Source organism: Anopheles coustani, chromosome 2 (genome assembly GCF_943734705.1).
Source record: "Anopheles coustani chromosome 2, idAnoCousDA_361_x.2, whole genome shotgun sequence".
NCBI classification, from domain to species: Eukaryota; Metazoa; Arthropoda; class Insecta; order Diptera; family Culicidae; genus Anopheles; species Anopheles coustani.
The window spans coordinates 5,628,099-5,645,059 of record NC_071289.1 but is presented as its reverse complement, the minus strand read 5'-3'; the positions used below and the strand labels follow the sequence as shown (position 1 = coordinate 5,645,059).

The window sequence follows — 16,961 nt, the reverse complement described above, 5'->3', positions numbered from 1 at the left end:
GAATTGTCGAAAAGGTTTAATTTATTTTTCCAAAAATCGAAAGGATATGTGTACAATTTATTTATTTTGTCATACAACACGTTCTTCAAAACACAAAGACAAATAGCGAGGCCATCGAACTACCCTAGACGCATATTTTCGCATATTTTTCCTCCTCGATACTGTGCACAGAACGTGGATGCATCGGTAAAATTGCATTCCTCTTCCGCCGCTTGGCAATCGTAAGTGTTGCAATGCTTCGGACAATTATCTGGCTGAACAATGCAACGTGAGCATTCCAAACTATTTCTGTTAGAAGGTGTATTGTAGATCACATGAATATCAATATTATTGCCAGTATCACCTGATCCTTCGTCGTCCTCATCATCAATGACCCGCCGTGGGGCCAAGTACCATCTTGATCCGATCTGTATTGAGTGCGCCACGGTGAGATAGATATTGTCATCCTCCGTGAAACAGAACGACCCGCAGATGGTTTCACGCTCGTGGTGGCAAACACCCGATGCCTGGCAAATTCTTGGCGAGAACACCGAACAGCACAGATCGACCGTACCTTGCGTAGCTGCCGTGTCATCATTACTTGGCATGGAGCTTGTGGTTCCATTGAGACATTGCGTGCAGGTGATAGCGGGATGCATCGGCAAACCATCGGTACAGCTGGAACCCGAGGACATCCGTGTGCAGACACGTTTGTAGCAAACTCCGTGCCGTAGTTTATAGCCTTCTGGACATGCCGGGGTTTTGTAGAGTTTCTTCAGACAGACGCCGTTGTGGTAGTGGTATTCCTCGGGGCAGTTGTAGATGGCTTTCTCGGTCTTCAGTTGACAGAAGTTTGTGTCGTACCGATCCGGGCTGGTACCAGCGGGGCATGAAGGCTTATTGGAGGTCAGCTGTCGGCATACTTGCCCATCGAAGATCGCTCCGGAAGTGGTACACCGTGGTGCTTCTAGCTGGCAGAAGCTCTCCGAGCACGTGGCACCACTGGCGCAGTGTGCGTTCTCTATCAGACCGCTGTAACATTGTCCACCCATGAGGGCGTAGTTTGACGGACACTGGGGTGTTCCACCGACGCACAAAGAACCCACCCGGGTGCCCTTTCCATGGCACGATGGATCAGCAAAGGTTCGCAGATAACATTCCCCATGTACAAGCGTGTATTCTGCATCGCATCGGCCAAGCTGGACACACTTACCCTGAAGCTGAAAACCTTTCGCGCACACCGGTGCCGCGTACTCCGACTCCTTGCACTCGTGCGTGTGCGATACGATACAGAAGCCTCCACATAGACCGTATTCTTCCGAGGGACAACGAGGTCTTGCGACGTGCAGCTTCACGCATTGGCCGGCACGCAGGAAGTAACCCTCACCGCAAACCACTCGATCCGCCACGCAGACTTCTCTTCTCTGGATGGTCATGTGAGGCGGGCAATTCGGTTGCTCCGTCTGGCAGCTAACGCAACGATCGTCCAACAGTTGATAGCCCTTGGAACACACTGGGATCGTGCTGCGCCAACAGCGTCCACGAGCGTCAACCTCCGAGGTACAGTCGGTGGCAACAAACGGTGTGTCGTCGCACTCGGGAGGATCGGGATAGACACAAAGCCGGCCCAACCGGTACGTCCCACCAGGGCAGGTCGCTGGTTCGGTAAAGCGGACACATGCGCCATCGATGTAGATCGAATCGGCGCTACAAGAACCCTCGATCGCGCAGTCCTCCGAACGCTGAACGAATCCTTCCGGGCAGGTGGGACGGGTGAACTCACGCTCCACACAATACGACCCATCGATGGTTCCGTTTCGGCAGAGAGATCTCCGGTAACAGGCACCCTTGAACAGATCCGAACCTGGTGGGCAAGGTTTCGGCGATCGGAGCTCCCGCTTCTCACATGTCGTTCCCTGCAGTTTGAACCCGTTAGGGCAGGACGCCTGGAAGCAGCTTTCTCCATCACGGGTGTATCCGGGTGGACAGATGGGATGGAGGATGACGTCTCTGGAACAGCCCACTCCTGAGCTTCCACCGATCGCCTCGTACCCTTCCGGACAGCGCTTATCGTAGTAAGCGAAGCAGGAACTATTGACCCGCTCGTAACCGGGAGGACACACAAGCCCTATCACCTCCTGCGGGGGACAATCCTGTTGACCGCCCGTTAGACAGCTCGCCGGACCATATGCAGGAGGACGTGGCAGAGAGGAAACAGGCGAAGGTCCCAGGTGATCAGCACACGGTTCAAAAGGACACGGTGGAGCAAGACATTGACTGAGACAGTACAGGTTGGCGCAAAAGGCACCGTAGCATGGATTAAGGAAGTTCACGAATGGAGTGTACCCCGCGGATCGGAAGGTACAGTCCGCCCCGGTGCGTTCGTAACCTTGAGGACACATAAGGTCCACCTCACAGTAGCATCGATCGTTGCGGTCCGTGTAGATTGTGCGCGGTGGGCACACGGCAAACGTTTGGATTGTCCTCACGCAATCGCCCGACCTTCGTTCGTAACCCTCCGGACATATGACATCCCGGTGGGTGATCGACGCCTCCACTGTCGTCCGACTTATGCACACTTCCCCGTCGTACTCGAACCCGCCAGGGCAAACGAGTCGTGTGGCATTGATGAGTCGACGTACCTCACGTATACAGGCGTCCGACCCAGCCTGGAAATGTTCCGGACACTCCTTGGCCACCGAACACCGACCGTCGAGTGGATAGGACCCATCTGGACAGTGAACGTCCTCCTTAACGGTGCAACTCTCACCCAGTAGCTCGTGTCCACTCGGACAGGCTAGCTCTCCGTGGACGCACAGGTTCTCGTACTCGTAACCCTTCCGGCAGCGATACTTACGGTAATCGTCACCACTCTTTATGCACATTCCCTCCGACCACTGGTAACCGGACGGGCATGCCGGCTCATTCCACTCACATCTACCACCCGTGAGGTTCCCGCGAGGACACTGGATCGCTTGTTCGTCACATCGGACACACAGATTAACGTTCGGATTGTAGTGATAGTTGGAGCGACACAGTGGTGTCTCGCTGATGCATTCCGGTCCGTGCTCGTTCGTCCCCGGCGGGCAACTGTAGGCCGGATGGACCGTTTCCCGCACGCAGTATCCGTGGTCGTTGAGGATGTACCCTTCCGGACAGGAGGCGGTCAGTCCACACCAACTTCCGTGCTTCTGATACGGTCCACAATCCATCCGGCAAGGGGTCGTCTTCTTGCAGAGGCCATGATCGTCCAGCGTGAAGCCTCGAGGGCACCGTGGCACATCAATCGCGCAGTACTCTCGCTGGAAAGGGACACCCTCGGGACAGGTCGATCGTGCTTTGCTTTCCCGCACACAAACCCCGTTGCGCAAGCGGCCCGGTGGCCTACAGTGTGCTTTGGAGACGATGCAACTTCCTGGCACTTGTTCCTGGAGTTTTCCAACCGGGCAAGTGGCCGCCAAGTGTTGTTCAAACTCACACGAGCACACGTTGTTGAGAGTACCTCGCTGACACCGGGCGACTTCCACGCAGGATCCATTGTAGAAATGCCCCGAGCGACAGGCCGGTCTTCCGACCACACTCCACGCTTCACACCGGCCTTCGTTGAACGTTTCTCCCGTGGCACGACACTCCACTGGTAACCGGTACATCACCGAACTGATCCGTAGGTCCGGTGAGGCTTGCAGCAGCCGCACGCAACGGCCCCAATGGTTGCTGTACCCTGGTGGACAAATGGTGGCCACCGTTTCGTCCTGACAATCACAACAATCGGCACAGGCAGCCGGTGCACAGTTCCCGCTACGTTGCTCGGTGTAACCCGGTGGGCAGAAGATACGCGCCCCAGCCGGAAAGCAAAGTCCATTCTCCCAACGATACCCGGGCTGGCAGATCGATTCCCGGACACAGCTGGTTCCCTTCGAAACATAGCCGGGCGGGCAGCTGTAGCTACGAATAACGCATCGGGAACCTTCGCGGGTACTTCCCGGTGGACACTGGATGTCCTCCAATATACATCCGCCACCAACCGCACGTTGTACATAACCCGGTGGGCAACTTCCTTGTCGCTTTGAACGACAGTATTGTTGCCGACTGTCTAGGGCGTAGTTCTCCGGGCAGGTACGGGTGCAGTTCTGTCCGCTTCCACACTCTGCTAACAGCCGCACCTTATCCGGGAGGACTGGCGTCCGATCGAGGAGGACTCTTTTCCTTACGTTCCCTTTCGAAGACTCTGGAGATGCGTCCACCGAGCAGAGGAGGCCAACAGTGGCCAGTAGGAGGCTTCCTATGATCAACCACCGGGAAAAGGGACTAGATCCAAGCAGCGGTCCCATTTTTTGTCACCCAAAATTCACTAGGATTGTCCGCAGGAAACACCATCAAGCTGTTCAGCAGCAGAAATACAATTGTCCTGTAACTCCGAGGACCACCGGACGACTGATGCGATCGCCAGCTCGACAGAGAGATTATAATAATTGTTCCAGTCATCAAACAACGGCGTTGGATTCGCAACATTGTAAGTATAACTTTAATTGTTATTTGCAAGATTCGTCATGTGTTCGTAGATTCGCAAACTATTTTATTGAATTTTTGATAAATTTAATTTTGTTAACTCGTTTTGAAGAGTTATCTTTCAATTTTGTTCTATTTTAGGCAAATATGTTTTTTTTTCGATTTAACTTATATTTGTGAACTTCCTTAACGATAAAATTATACAAACAAGTAAGATATTGGCATTCAAACATTTGGCGAGTTTTCTTTAACTAATTAATGTAAAATAAAAATCGTCTTGCATGTTTTGGCAATCGAGTTTGTTTATGACCTACAAATTCGATTTATTTGGGGATCATACAACAATTAAATAAAGACGATCGTTGTTGTAAAGTATTTTTTGCAGATCAAACCAATCAATGCAACACATCTTCTAGGGAGATAGGAATAGATCGCGTGATGATTAGCCGATGTGTATAGTAAATATTAGCTGAAGATCATTGATGAGCGAAGTAAATAAATAAAATACATTGTTGCCGCAGCCGAAGGACGAAACCTACGCGTTGTTGATGCATGTAATCGACGCATCTTATCGGTAACTAACTTCTAGGGGAAAGTTGAGAGATAGGGTGAGTCAAAGAGTGTGCATCGAGTGCAAGTGCAAGTACAAATGCGTGTGATAAGGGTATTTGCTGACCAATTGAGTCATTGATTGGTTGATCTTATTTAAATACAATGAAGTTCAATGTTAGAGATTATGTTGTTCGTGATGATCTCTCCATTCGATGGAGCTCTCAACTTAAAATAATATATTTTCCACACAAATTAACATACTGCAGCCAAGTCAAACAGTATTGAGAAGAGAACGGGTTGGTTTTAATGGCCAATTTTTGCGTACCTGTCGGGCTAGTGTCTGGCATTGGGTGTGTTTTGGGAAGATCATTCAAGATGCAAGTTTCTGTCAAACGATATAGCCATTATAAATGACTTATATCCCGTCCCGGCGCGCGTACAACACGTTGACCACGCGCACCGATCCCGTTCCCGTGCCTGCTGATGATGACATTTCACCTTAAATGGTGCTCCGGAGCCATTAATAATGTGACGCATCTACCCGAACGAAACCTGGGTGATCTACGGTTTATGCGCAGGCCGAATGTCGCATTTCTTGTAAGAGACGCGGGCACCCTCTGCGCCTGCCCGCCTTATCTGGTGCCGCAAAATCTCGAATCAGATTGTCGTCCCGCGAGAAACCGGAGACTGTTGAACGCACCCTTGGCTTCCGAATGCAACAAACACCAAACGTGGCCGTGGCCGCTCGTGATCTCGTTGTGCAGCAGCCGCCGCTCCGTGGTGAACAATATGTTCATTAGACGGGGCAGATTTTTATCGGTTATTGGCTTTTTATGCAAACGGTGAAGTGGTATGAAACGAAACCGCTCCTAAGGTTTATGTTGTACTTTAGGTGAGGGCGCCCCAGCCAGGTGAAGGTGTGCGGTAGAGAGCATAATTTTAAATGACTCTTTCGTCTTATGGTGGACTTGGCGTTGGAAAAGGTGTACCAAATGAAAAACACAATTTTTTATCTTTTTTTTTGTACGAAGCAATCCGAGGGCGCTATTGTTTCATGACGGTAAAGCATAATCATTTATAGTAGAGCATGGGTCGATGAACTTGTTCAGAAGCGAGCTGGATTGAAGCGAAGCATAATGCACGCGAATCAGTTCATTATAAAAACGGCAATAAGGCTAAACAAACCCGAACAACTAAGCATATAAAATAGTATAGAAAAAATAACAAAGTAGCACAAGCAACCAATACATAATATGAGACAACAGTAACAGAAAATAACTTTATTTTCACTAATGTGATACATTCTTTCAACTCTTTTTCTAAATTTCTTCAATCATTTGTGAAACAATTTAACAAACTAACATTTTCTTATTTTTAATATTACTTCTAGACAACTTTTCTAACTTGTGAAAACCGGCGAGCCAACTTTCTTTGCCAGATGCATCCTTCGATAGAAGGTATTTGCGCGGCTTTTCGGAAGTCTTGCTCTTGCTACTGCAAGGATGTTTTTGTTACTGTTGGCAAAGGTTGCGTGGAAAAAGTATTACCATGCTTGCTATGATTTCGTAAAAGCGATTTAGATTAAGCACCAAGTGGTTGTAATAATTTGGGAAATGTTTATTTTTCATGAAATATGCTGAAAACGAAACCGTGGAAAGTCAAGTTTCGGTAACTTGCCATTCAAAATTAAGGAAACCTCGACTAGCACCGCTAGGGGTTCACGGTTGTCGTACGGAGGTGTGCGTGAAATGTTGTAAAACCCGAACGTACGGTCGTGCCAAAGGCCGCTGCAGGGCGGCAAAAGAAGGGCAGATACTACCGACCCGTTCTGGCCACCACGTTCGCCAAGATGCATCTCAGCGGGCCGAGGTTGAACCGCGCTGCAAACGGCCGATGACGCGCAGTGCTACGAGAGACACGCCGTCGGACGGATGGATATTACCGCTGCGCCATAACGCTTGTCAAACGGTCAATCGCGGACAGAGTGAGTGAGCGTCGAATCGATTCGTTCCGGTGTGTGGCAGCTTCGAGCAACGGGTGGTGCGCGCGTGCGCTTGGTTCTATTGTGCAAAAGGAAGCAGGAGTGAGGAGAAAAAAATATATAAAAAATGAGCCCATATTATATCCTTGCCATGGTGATGTGTGTACCCGGGTAGGCGCAAGTTTGTGTGTGTTGCCGACCGATTGCGGCAGGAGCAGAAGGAGTGCATTCACAAATTGCACCTGCGAAACAGCATTCTCCGGTCTCATGGAAGGTTGATTGTTGTCAGATGGTTTCTGGGCGAAAGGTGCATTCAAATAAGTCGTCCTTTTGATTTTCCAACGGTCATCGGTGTACATCATATGGAACCACAATGCGATAAGAAGGTATCCAGGAAAGACCACGACTAAGAGATTGATTGATGCATACCTGACACACATTCGAATGATTTGATGAAAGAAAGGAAGAGGAAAAGAAGTAAAACAACAACATCAATTTGAAAAGCTCCAAATAAATTCGATTCGGTGGATAACCGTGCCAAGTTAAACAAACATCACAGAACCGAATTGTGCAAACAAGGATAAATTCGGCATCCTGACCTAGAAACCGAAAAAATTGGCCCTTCTTGGCTTGGTGTGAGATGATAAAAAAGGCATACAAACGGAAGGGCTTGTAACGGAAAAGCATACTTTGATAAGGTTTGCAGAAAAAACCAACCGTGCGTGGAAAAGCTTCGTCTCGAGTGCTTGTGCTTGAAAAAAGGAGGTGAACCTGTGAATCCTTACGCCTACTACCGGCGACAACGTGAGGTGTTCTTGATTGTGTTCTTTTGTTTGTCAGTGTGTGTGTGTGTGCTTGATTGTGTGCTCGCGTGTGATAACAAGGTAAAAAGGGCGGTGGAAGAAGATTTGCATATAAATTGATCGTACAACATCGCAGCACCAGCGAGGTGTGCGCCAAGGAGTTTAAGGTCCTTGTCCGGAGGAAAAGTGCCTCTGTTACGTTGTGTTTCGTTTGGTTGTTTTTTTTTCGAACCTGCTCCGGTGTGTTTGGTGTGAAAGTGTGTTGTTAGAAATTGTGTGTGGAAGGTCGGGCCAGGGGTGGAAAATTTGCATTCCCGGTCGAGGAAGTACTGGTGGAAGTCGGTGAATGGTTGTAACCGTTCGCGTCCTCCGGTTGTAGACGGTGCGAATTGTCAAGGTTGAGTTCGGCGAGCTGTCCGCAGCAGGAACCGTAGGCATGGAGGAGGAACTTCGCTGCCCGGTGTGCAAGCAGCTCTACTCGAGTCCGGTTCTGCTGCCCTGCTACCACGCCCTCTGTCTGGCCTGCGCCCTGGACATTCAGACCGCTTCCGGTTCGGCCTCGGGCGGGCACGGTCCGGCCAGCACGGGCGGCCAGCACATCGGAGTCGGCGGTCATCCGGCGGCTGCCGGCTCGGTCTCCGTCGCCGCCCACCTGCACCAGCAACACTCCCAGTCGTCGTCGTCGTCCGTCAGCACCGGCAGCTCGAGCGCCACCGAGAGCGTCTCCTCCGACCAGGACCAGGCGGACAAGGTCAGCATCCTCAGCGAGGCGGACTCGGGCGTCATCTGCTGCACGTCGCGGCCCGGCTCGTACGCCGGCACACCCAACCTCCAGGGGCTGCTATTTCCGCCGTCCGGCGCCGGCGGTTCCGTCTACTCGCTCGCCTGCCCCGTCTGCCGGAAGCTGGTGTTCTTCGACGAGCTTGGCGCCCGCAATCTGCCGCTCTACCGGGCGATGGAGTCGATCGTGGACCGGTTCTGCGAGCGCGAGGCCCTCCGCTGTCAGATGTGCGAAACCGAGCCGCCCAAGGTGGCGACCGTCATCTGCGAGCAGTGCGAAATCCGGTACTGTGACGCCTGCCGCGAACTGTGTCATCCGGCGCGCGGCCCGCTGGCCAAGCATAGTCTCACGAAGCCTCGGGGCGCCTGCCAGCTGCGGGAGTCGATCTGCGGCGAGCACACGGAACCGCTCACCATGTACTGCATCAGCTGCAAGCTGCCGATCTGCAACCAGTGCATCGGCGACAATCGCCATCAGTCGCACGACCTGCAGTCCATCACGGGCATGTGCAAGGCGCAGAAGGTACGTTCGGAGTTCGGGGAAAACACACATACATCATGCTCTCTATCGCATTCCAAGCCAATCCGATGGGGTTCGTCAGATGCTTGTCTTCCAAATTCTTTTCACCCGCTTTCGAACCAGACCTACTCGCTCGTCACCGTACGAAACATTCCTTCAGGGACAAACATTCCACAATGGAATTATCATGACGATTTGTCAAGATTTGTCTGGGAATTAAATGAACGGTTGTTTTACTTCAAGCAGGTTGTTTTAAATTGTTTGCTCCTTTTTTTATTTTAATGCAGAACGTTTTGAAATGCCTTATTGTGTTGTTCCTGAAAATCCCAGTTAAAAATTAATAAACAAAGAGAACGAAACAAATCTTGAAAAACGCATCAACGCATCAGCAGTTAACTAATACTGACGATCAATTTAACAAACCTTTGCGAAACAAAAGATAACTTAATGATCTTCACCGAAAGCCATTCGGTTTGAGGGTTGATACAAAAAAAAAAACAACATGATTCTTCCATTTAAGGGTATCATGATTGGTGCTAACTCAGCTAATGAGACTGCCTCCACCGGAGAAGAAAAGGTTATCATCAAATTAACCTGTTTGAAGTAAATATTTGTGCAACCGTTGTAAAGAAGGGAGAAAAAACATACCTAACTGCCCCAAGTTTCCTGATGAGTCATTGGGAGTATTTCGGTTTGCTCCTAACTGCTTCCTGTTCCTCTAACTCCGTCGTAAAAAACAACCCTTTTTTCTACCTGATCCGTCATCGTCGCGATGATGATAGTAAGAGCCGGTTTTTTTTCCTTCACATTCCCGTGGTACGGCCACGTGAGATCCGTGAGAAGATGCACCGGATCGTAATGGCACAGATATTATACGCGAAAGAACGCGAACGGAAGAAAGCAAAGGAAAGGATAAATCCACATCGGGATGGAAGAGCCACGGGAAACGGGCACGGGAAGGTGAAGTAAAAATCTTATCCATCCCGACAAAAGGGAGCAAATGGATTTCAGCAAGAGAGGAAAAAAAGTCCTGCATAAAAACATCGTAAAATGTGTGCGGTAAACCGTCAGGAACCGGTTTTTCTTCCCCATCCCCAGCCAAGGGTCTCGAATTCGGAATTCGAGTAATTATCGCTGCACAGAGCGCCATTTCGATGCCCCGTTTTTCCACAAGTTCGACGCTCTTCCACCCTTGTCAAGTGTGTGGTGCATAAAATGTTTGGCATACGGACTGTTTGTTAGATGGCACTTTTACTTAAGTAAAAAAAATAATAACGAACTCCTGTCGTGTACAATCAAAAAAAGGAAAGCCTAAAGAACGAGTTGTAAGAAAATTACGTTTCTTTCCGTGAAGGTAAATTCGTTGTTTATCTTGACAGGTTACGTCAGCCAGTCGAAGTAACGTACAAAAGCGTCAGTTAAAAACACATGTGACAAGGGGTAAGGCACAAGAAAAAATAAAATATTGCATCCAGTAAAGGGGGCCAGTGTGACGCAAAGTGCAGCAAAGGCAGAAGTATTTGAATTTACACAGTTGCTTTTGAACTTGTTTGTTATCAGTAAACACTGCCGGCGTTTCTATGGATATGATTTCGTCAGTCGCCAAAACACGGTCGTTGAGTTTTCCCATTCAGGCATGACTTGCAACTTAACTGAAATATTAGCTATGGTCAAAGATGTTTACAAAAATATTTCGAAAAACTTATTGCGTTATCAGAAACGTGAAAAACGATAAGACGCTATCCGCAATGGTTCATTTAACAATTCACTTAGCTTCGTTGCTTGAATGAAAAATACCGAAAAATAAAAGGAAGATGTAGGAGCAGATTTCGTTTCGAAGAAATCCGATAACTTACTTATGTAAACGCAGCTTTCTCCACCGGCGTTTGCTGTCTGTTCGTATTATTATGGAATACATTTGTCACAATTACTGTCGCCCGCTAAGAAAGCCAGACTCCTCCTCCTCCGACCCTTGTCCGCCCTGCGATTAGCTCCATTCAAACCTCCCAAGACCGGCTAGACGCCACGCCGGTATGTTTGTGTCCGCACGCCAGCCAATATAGCTGACATCTTAACACCTTTCCGGCTGTCACAACTGGTTGAGCATCCCGTCCGAGCTGATCGCTCATGACAGTTTAATTACGGCTCGGCCCTTAGGGCATCGAACGGCGACGGAGTAGGGGGGGGGGAGGGTGTGGGTTAGCTCGAGGCACTATCGTTTTATCTTCATCTCGGCCAACGGCGGAACCGAACTTTCGTCGGTTTTTCGGGGAGCGTAATTCCGTGGGAAAGTGCACGATCGCGATTCCATTTCGATCCAAGCAACCACCACAATGGCCCTATCCCTTTTTTCTTCCGGCGATATGCAGCAATCATTCAAGCCGAAATGCCGTTGTTGGAACCCGCTCGGGGGTGTGGTCAGTCCCAGTGGTGGTTCCCCTAACGAGTGCGAACTTCTCCCCCCGTTTCGGTTACGGCCTTCCGAAGGGATGGGAGAAGTTTTCCTTTCACGTTGAGAAACGTCTTGAACGGTGCAGGGAGACAATTGTTTCCGCATCAAACAACGGGGGTTAGTGCGGGGGAGGTAATGAAAGTGGGTATGGTAGAATTTATTTATGGTCGATTGTTTAACACATTTTCCGGCCCCGCTTTGGGGGGGGAGGGAGTTGTGTAAAAACGGGTTCGCATTGAATTAAGCAATTATTGAGGCGATGTAATTATGGCGCTGAGTAACCGGGTGACACGTGATGGTGAGTAAAAGGGAGACACTTGGGAAAGCTGCTTGAAGTGATGGTTTTATGTAAAGAATGTAAAAAAATTGGACTAGGTTGAACAACTCGGTAGGTGCAGCAATAAAATCGAACGAATTTCACTTTCATAAGCTTCAAGTGTAAGTGAGATCATGAAAAATCGAAATGAGGAAAATTTTTATGGTTCTCATGTGAGCAACAACAACAACTGTCACTTCTGTTTCATCGTAAATTGCGTGTGTGAAAATGTAAACGTTAGAACAGTCCCCACTTTCCCACACATTTTGCAAAACACTTTCCACCGAAGTGATTGGTTTCGAATTTTATGCCCCCCTCGTAGTAAATCGGGGGCCTTTCCTTTTTCACTCCTTTTTTTTTTTTTTGGCGAACCAACCACCACGAGACGAGAGCTTGATTTATGTTTCTTCGCGCGGAAAATCTATGACCGTTCGTTTTTTGTTCAAATCTTTCTCCGGTTCGCGTGAATCGTGTTTGGGTCTATAATTTATGTATTTATTCACAGCTCACGCAAGATGCTCACGACGATGCTTTTGCACTCCGCTTTTCTTCTGCTGGTGTGCCGTTGACGTTCTATAAATTTCATAGCAGGGTGTCATAAAATTCATGGACATTGATTTTTGTCAGTTGGGGTTTTAGCTGAAATATTGCGTCTCGAAGGTGGAGTGTGTCAAAACAGGGTGGAACTTGCAAAGGGTGTTTGGTTAGGATGCACGGACTTCGGTTGGTGGTTCCATTCCACTGAAACGGAAGTCAATCCTCTGACATCCATTGTTGCCGTTGATGATGTGCTGACTTTCATGGGAAATGGGAAAATGCTCGAAACGGAGAAATTATGCATTGAGGTAATGGACAACAATCCGATGGAGTTAGTAAAGGAGTTGTTGAGGATACGTGGTTTTATTAAATAAATTTAATAATTTTCCACACATCATACCTTTCCTGAGAGATATAATTTAATATAAATTTAATTCCACTTTTACTTTCCATATGTTTTTACAACAAAGTCAACGATAAATGGTCCAATTTTATAAAACATAATTTTCCATGCCAGCTTTTCTTTCCCCCGTTCCGCTTTCCGAACAGAAAATGATAGCCTTTTGCAGCAAATTGATATGTAACATCGGTTGGCCATGTTGGCGAGTGCGTCGTCGTCGCGCCCGGACACTGGCTTCGGGGCGCACTGGTCGGCCAAAACCGTGCGGATTCAATTTGTCTTTTGCCAGCATAAATATTTGCATAATCGGACGGACCCCCCTCTCCCGCGTAAAAAATTAAACACAATAAAAAAGGAACCATAACCAAACACAATCGGAAACCATGTTGTTTTTGTGGGGGGCTTTATGTGCGTGTGTGTGTGTGTTTGCCAATGTTACATTTTTGCTTGGAGAAATTGGGTCGCCATTACATTCCACCCGTCGCGATGGCTGGTACCTGCTGATTTGCATTTGGTTTCGCTTCGGAACCGTGTACGATATTCTTAATTTTATCCTTCCTTCCCCGAAACTGCCGGAAGCGCAATGGGAACGTTGGGGAGTTTTTTTTCGTTGTTATTTAAAAGCACACAACCCGACGTTGATGCGTTGGAACGGCTTTTGGGCAGGGAGTACGGATTAAGCGAGTAGAATATCAAATTGGGCTCGCGAAACGGAGAAAGAGAACGAGGGAAAAGGAACGAAAGGAAGGCAGAGAAAAGTGAACCGAAATTATGTAAATTATGAATCACGGATAACAACGAGCCGCTAAAAGATAAAGGTTCCGGAGCCGGGCATGGTTTCGATGTCCGCGTAAGACGCAAATCCCGTCCGTTTGCTGGAAGCGGCTTCGGTTTTGTTTCTCCGAGGTGGCAAGGAAAACCCCTGGCTGGCCAAAGAAGCGAATCTTCATCCGACGTTGGGGTTTCTCGGTCTGGGAGGAAAAAGTTGCTGTGTTGTTTCGCTTTTGCACTCCGGTCGCGTTTTCTTCGGCCACTTGCCGGTGGACAATTTCGGCCCTGCCGGATGTGATCTAATGGTGTAAAAATAAAATATAGGCTTTTCACGTCGCAGCACGCAAAGGCCCAGGGCCAGACCGAATTTTCCTCTCTTCGACTCGTTTGCCGCTTTTTCAAGATGGATTCGATTTTTCAACCCCCCCTCGACCGACTGTTTGGATGTAGATAAAATTCGTGACGTGCGCGTTCGTCGGGAGGTTGATGGTCCTTCCGGCGCGGTTTTCCTTCCTGGTTCGGATAACTCCTTGCGGTCCTGGAAGACGATTCGAAGACGAATTTCGGGGCCGACCGCATGGGGAATGCTGCCTTATTCCGGCTGTGGGCCATCCTTGCCGAGTTTCCCGTCACCCCCCGTTGGCGGCATTCCTGTCTTTCGCTGCGGACTTTCGGCTGCTCCACGCGCTTTATCGCGTATCCGCATCGGGGCGGATGTTCCGTTGGCTTTTCGTCTGCGTTCCCGGGTGTCTCGGTGTCTGTTTCTTGTGATCGCTTGGAAAACTGTTGGCAATTTTCCAACCTCAAGCGGAAGTTACATTCCGTTCCATTCACGTCGTTGGTTTCAAAGCCACTTCGGGGTGTTTTATATCCTCTCTTTCTCTCTCTCTCGCTCTCGCTGTTTTTCCGTACGTCCCTAACGGTTTCTGCTTCATTTTCCCTGCCTCTACTAAAGCCTTTCAGAACCAGGATAAACCTTGACGAAGCTGGCAATGAACGCGGAGGCAGGGTAGAATAATACGCCTAAAGTTTTCTTTTGAATATAAATTTTTCTTCCCCACCCCGGGTTTTCCTCCCGTTCTTCCTTCAACCCGCAGCTCAAGTGGAATCCTGTTTCGAGACTTTTAGTCGTTGTTTTTCCTGCCTATCCAGCCCCATCACCCCCACCACTGTGACACATGGGACCACCACCACCACCGGGGCGTATGGTTTTCGTCTGCGTTTTCGGAAAAGCCCGAGTTCACTTGCTTCCTTGCGCCTTACGGAAAACCCCCCTTTTTTCGTACCCGCTGCGGGGAAAAACCACCGTTCGGGCGTTTGGCAGGTCACACTTCCGGCTCTGGCGCTCTCGCTCGCCGCTTCCGCCTCCAGAATAGCCTTTTTATTTACCCTTCCGCAGTGAGACGGATGCAAGCTGTTTGATTAAGTCGCGCCGGGTTTTCGCTGGTCTGTATGTGTGTATGTGTACAGAAGTCAAGTTGTTACGATTGCAAGTTCTGAGAGTAAGTAAAACAAATGCCCGGGAAAAGCCCGGCACAGAGCAGTGGTAGCATGTGGTCGATGGAGAGCCATTTTCTTTCCGGCGAAAAGCCTCACCAGAAACGACACTGCACGCGGATATGAGTTAATAAAGTTAATGTAGAAAAGAGCTGTAGCACGAAAGTGGGATGGCGGGGTTTTCCTTCTTTTTTTTTACTCATTTTTCAAACCAGAACGACCGGAGTGGACGAGGACGAAGAAAAGTGGCTTCCTTTGTGGCAGGGTCTTTTGAGGTTCATAAAATATTGGCTTCATGGAGCGGATAATAAGAGGCTATTTTTGAGCGTTTAAACTCCGGTCGTAACCCACATTGTCTAGGGAAGATTTAATAAGGGAAGACTATGTTCTAAGTTACGGAAACAGTTGATGTTGATTGAGAGGATGATGACGATGTTGTGTGAGGCGTTTTATAAGTAGGTACCATCGTCAACCAGGGCCAATTGTCACCAGCAAGTGTTGAACGCTTGTAGCGATTTAAGCATCTTTGTGTTAATTGTTTCATAATTGAATGTAATTGAAAGGATTGATTTTTAACTCGGGTAATAAAACGCAATTTGACCGCCATAAAGTAATTTACGGTAGAAACATTTGGGTACATTTTCTAGTTCCTTCATGAACTGTACGGCGGAAAACTACTTTACAAATTACTTACACACTTCACTAGGTTTATTGTGGAAAAAACTCTGAAGTGTTCGGTTCGTTGTTTCTACTAAATGTAGCAATTAAGTTTAAGTGCCCAATGAATGAATATTCCTAAGGTTAAGTTTAGCTAAACCTCCGTTGGGCATTTGGGCATGAGGTGCACCATTGAAGTGCTTTCAAGAGGACTTCAATGTTTTACTCACCTCACTCACCAAAGATGGATGTTTTCCTACCTCCAACAGCATAACTTCCGTTTGCGCAAATTCAAAATGCGAAATAAATTGGCCCTTTACTCGTGTGTGTGTGTGTGTGTAAGTGTTCCCAAAAAGGAAAATGCAAAAATTCATAATGAATGCACCCCACGTAAGTGGTCTCGAACGCTCGAACCGCTTGAGCGTATGGTAGGGAAAATTGAGTTCTTCCAAAAATTAGCAGACTGCTTCAGGAGCAGGTCCTTCCTTCCCTTACCCTTGGCGCCATAAAACACCACTCCCATGTTTAATGTTTTCCACTTACAAGGTTCCCAATTTACCCGTTCGCTAACGTGAAACAGAGACAAAACAAGGGTCTCTTTATATTCGAATCCTCTTGTGTATGCGTTTTAAACGAAAGCAAACTCTCGTCGCTTCTTCGCGATGAGTAGACGGAAATTAAACCGAATCAATAAAAGAAATTACGTTTTGTAGCGCTTCCGGAGAACGGTGGCGGAAAAGGATTTCCTTTTTTGGCACACATTGGTCCTGGTGCTGCTCCGTTACATGCTGATTTTCCATCATCCCTTTTTTACATCTCATTGTCCTCCATTCGGGTGCCCTCGGGTTACAATGTCACGACCGGGGAAAGCCAATGTCTGCAACGGCACGGGAATGAAGGCATAAGGAAATTGTACATTTTCCATCCTTCCAAGACGCTGAACCAACGATGGAAGACGTTGATTTGGACTGAGACTGCAGTTCGTTATGTCTCTGCACCGTTGCAAATACATGTTTTTGGCTCGACTCTGTAGCCAAACAGAAAATGAAGTGGAATGACATTTCATTTGCCAGACTGCGGATTTCCTTTCGACTTCCGGCTTAAACGAGGTGAGCGTCTTCCGGCCACACAAAGAGTGTCGTCTTAATTTTCAACAATGTGGAACCGGAGGGCTTCGATTCCGACGCTTTTCACTTTTCCCGGGCAA

At 48.3% G+C, this 16,961-nt stretch overlaps 2 protein-coding genes across 2 annotated transcripts in view; one reads left to right on the top strand and one right to left on the bottom strand.

Annotated features, from left to right (window-relative positions):
* Nucleotides 1-119: 119 nt before the first annotated feature.
* Nucleotides 120-4,310, bottom strand: LOC131267676 (neurogenic locus notch homolog protein 1-like). Its single transcript, XM_058270606.1, has one exon. The coding sequence runs from the start codon at nucleotides 4,308-4,310 to the stop codon at nucleotides 120-122; it is 4,191 nt and encodes a 1,396-aa protein (XP_058126589.1).
* Nucleotides 4,311-8,260: 3,950 nt separating this feature from the next.
* Nucleotides 8,261-16,961, top strand: part of LOC131263931 (E3 ubiquitin-protein ligase TRIM9) — a 74,232-nt gene continuing 65,531 nt past the window's right edge. Inside the window, exon 1 of the mRNA XM_058266217.1 lies at nucleotides 8,261-9,127. Within this exon, the coding sequence (XP_058122200.1) occupies nucleotides 8,261-9,127 (867 nt within the window). The remainder of the gene's footprint in view (nucleotides 9,128-16,961) is intronic.

What these genes read in the sequence shown, in the direction of transcription:
- LOC131267676 (XM_058270606.1), bottom strand. Translation starts at nt 4,310, where the DNA reads ATGGGACCGCTGCTTGGATCTAGTCCCTTTTCCCGGTGGTTGATCATA.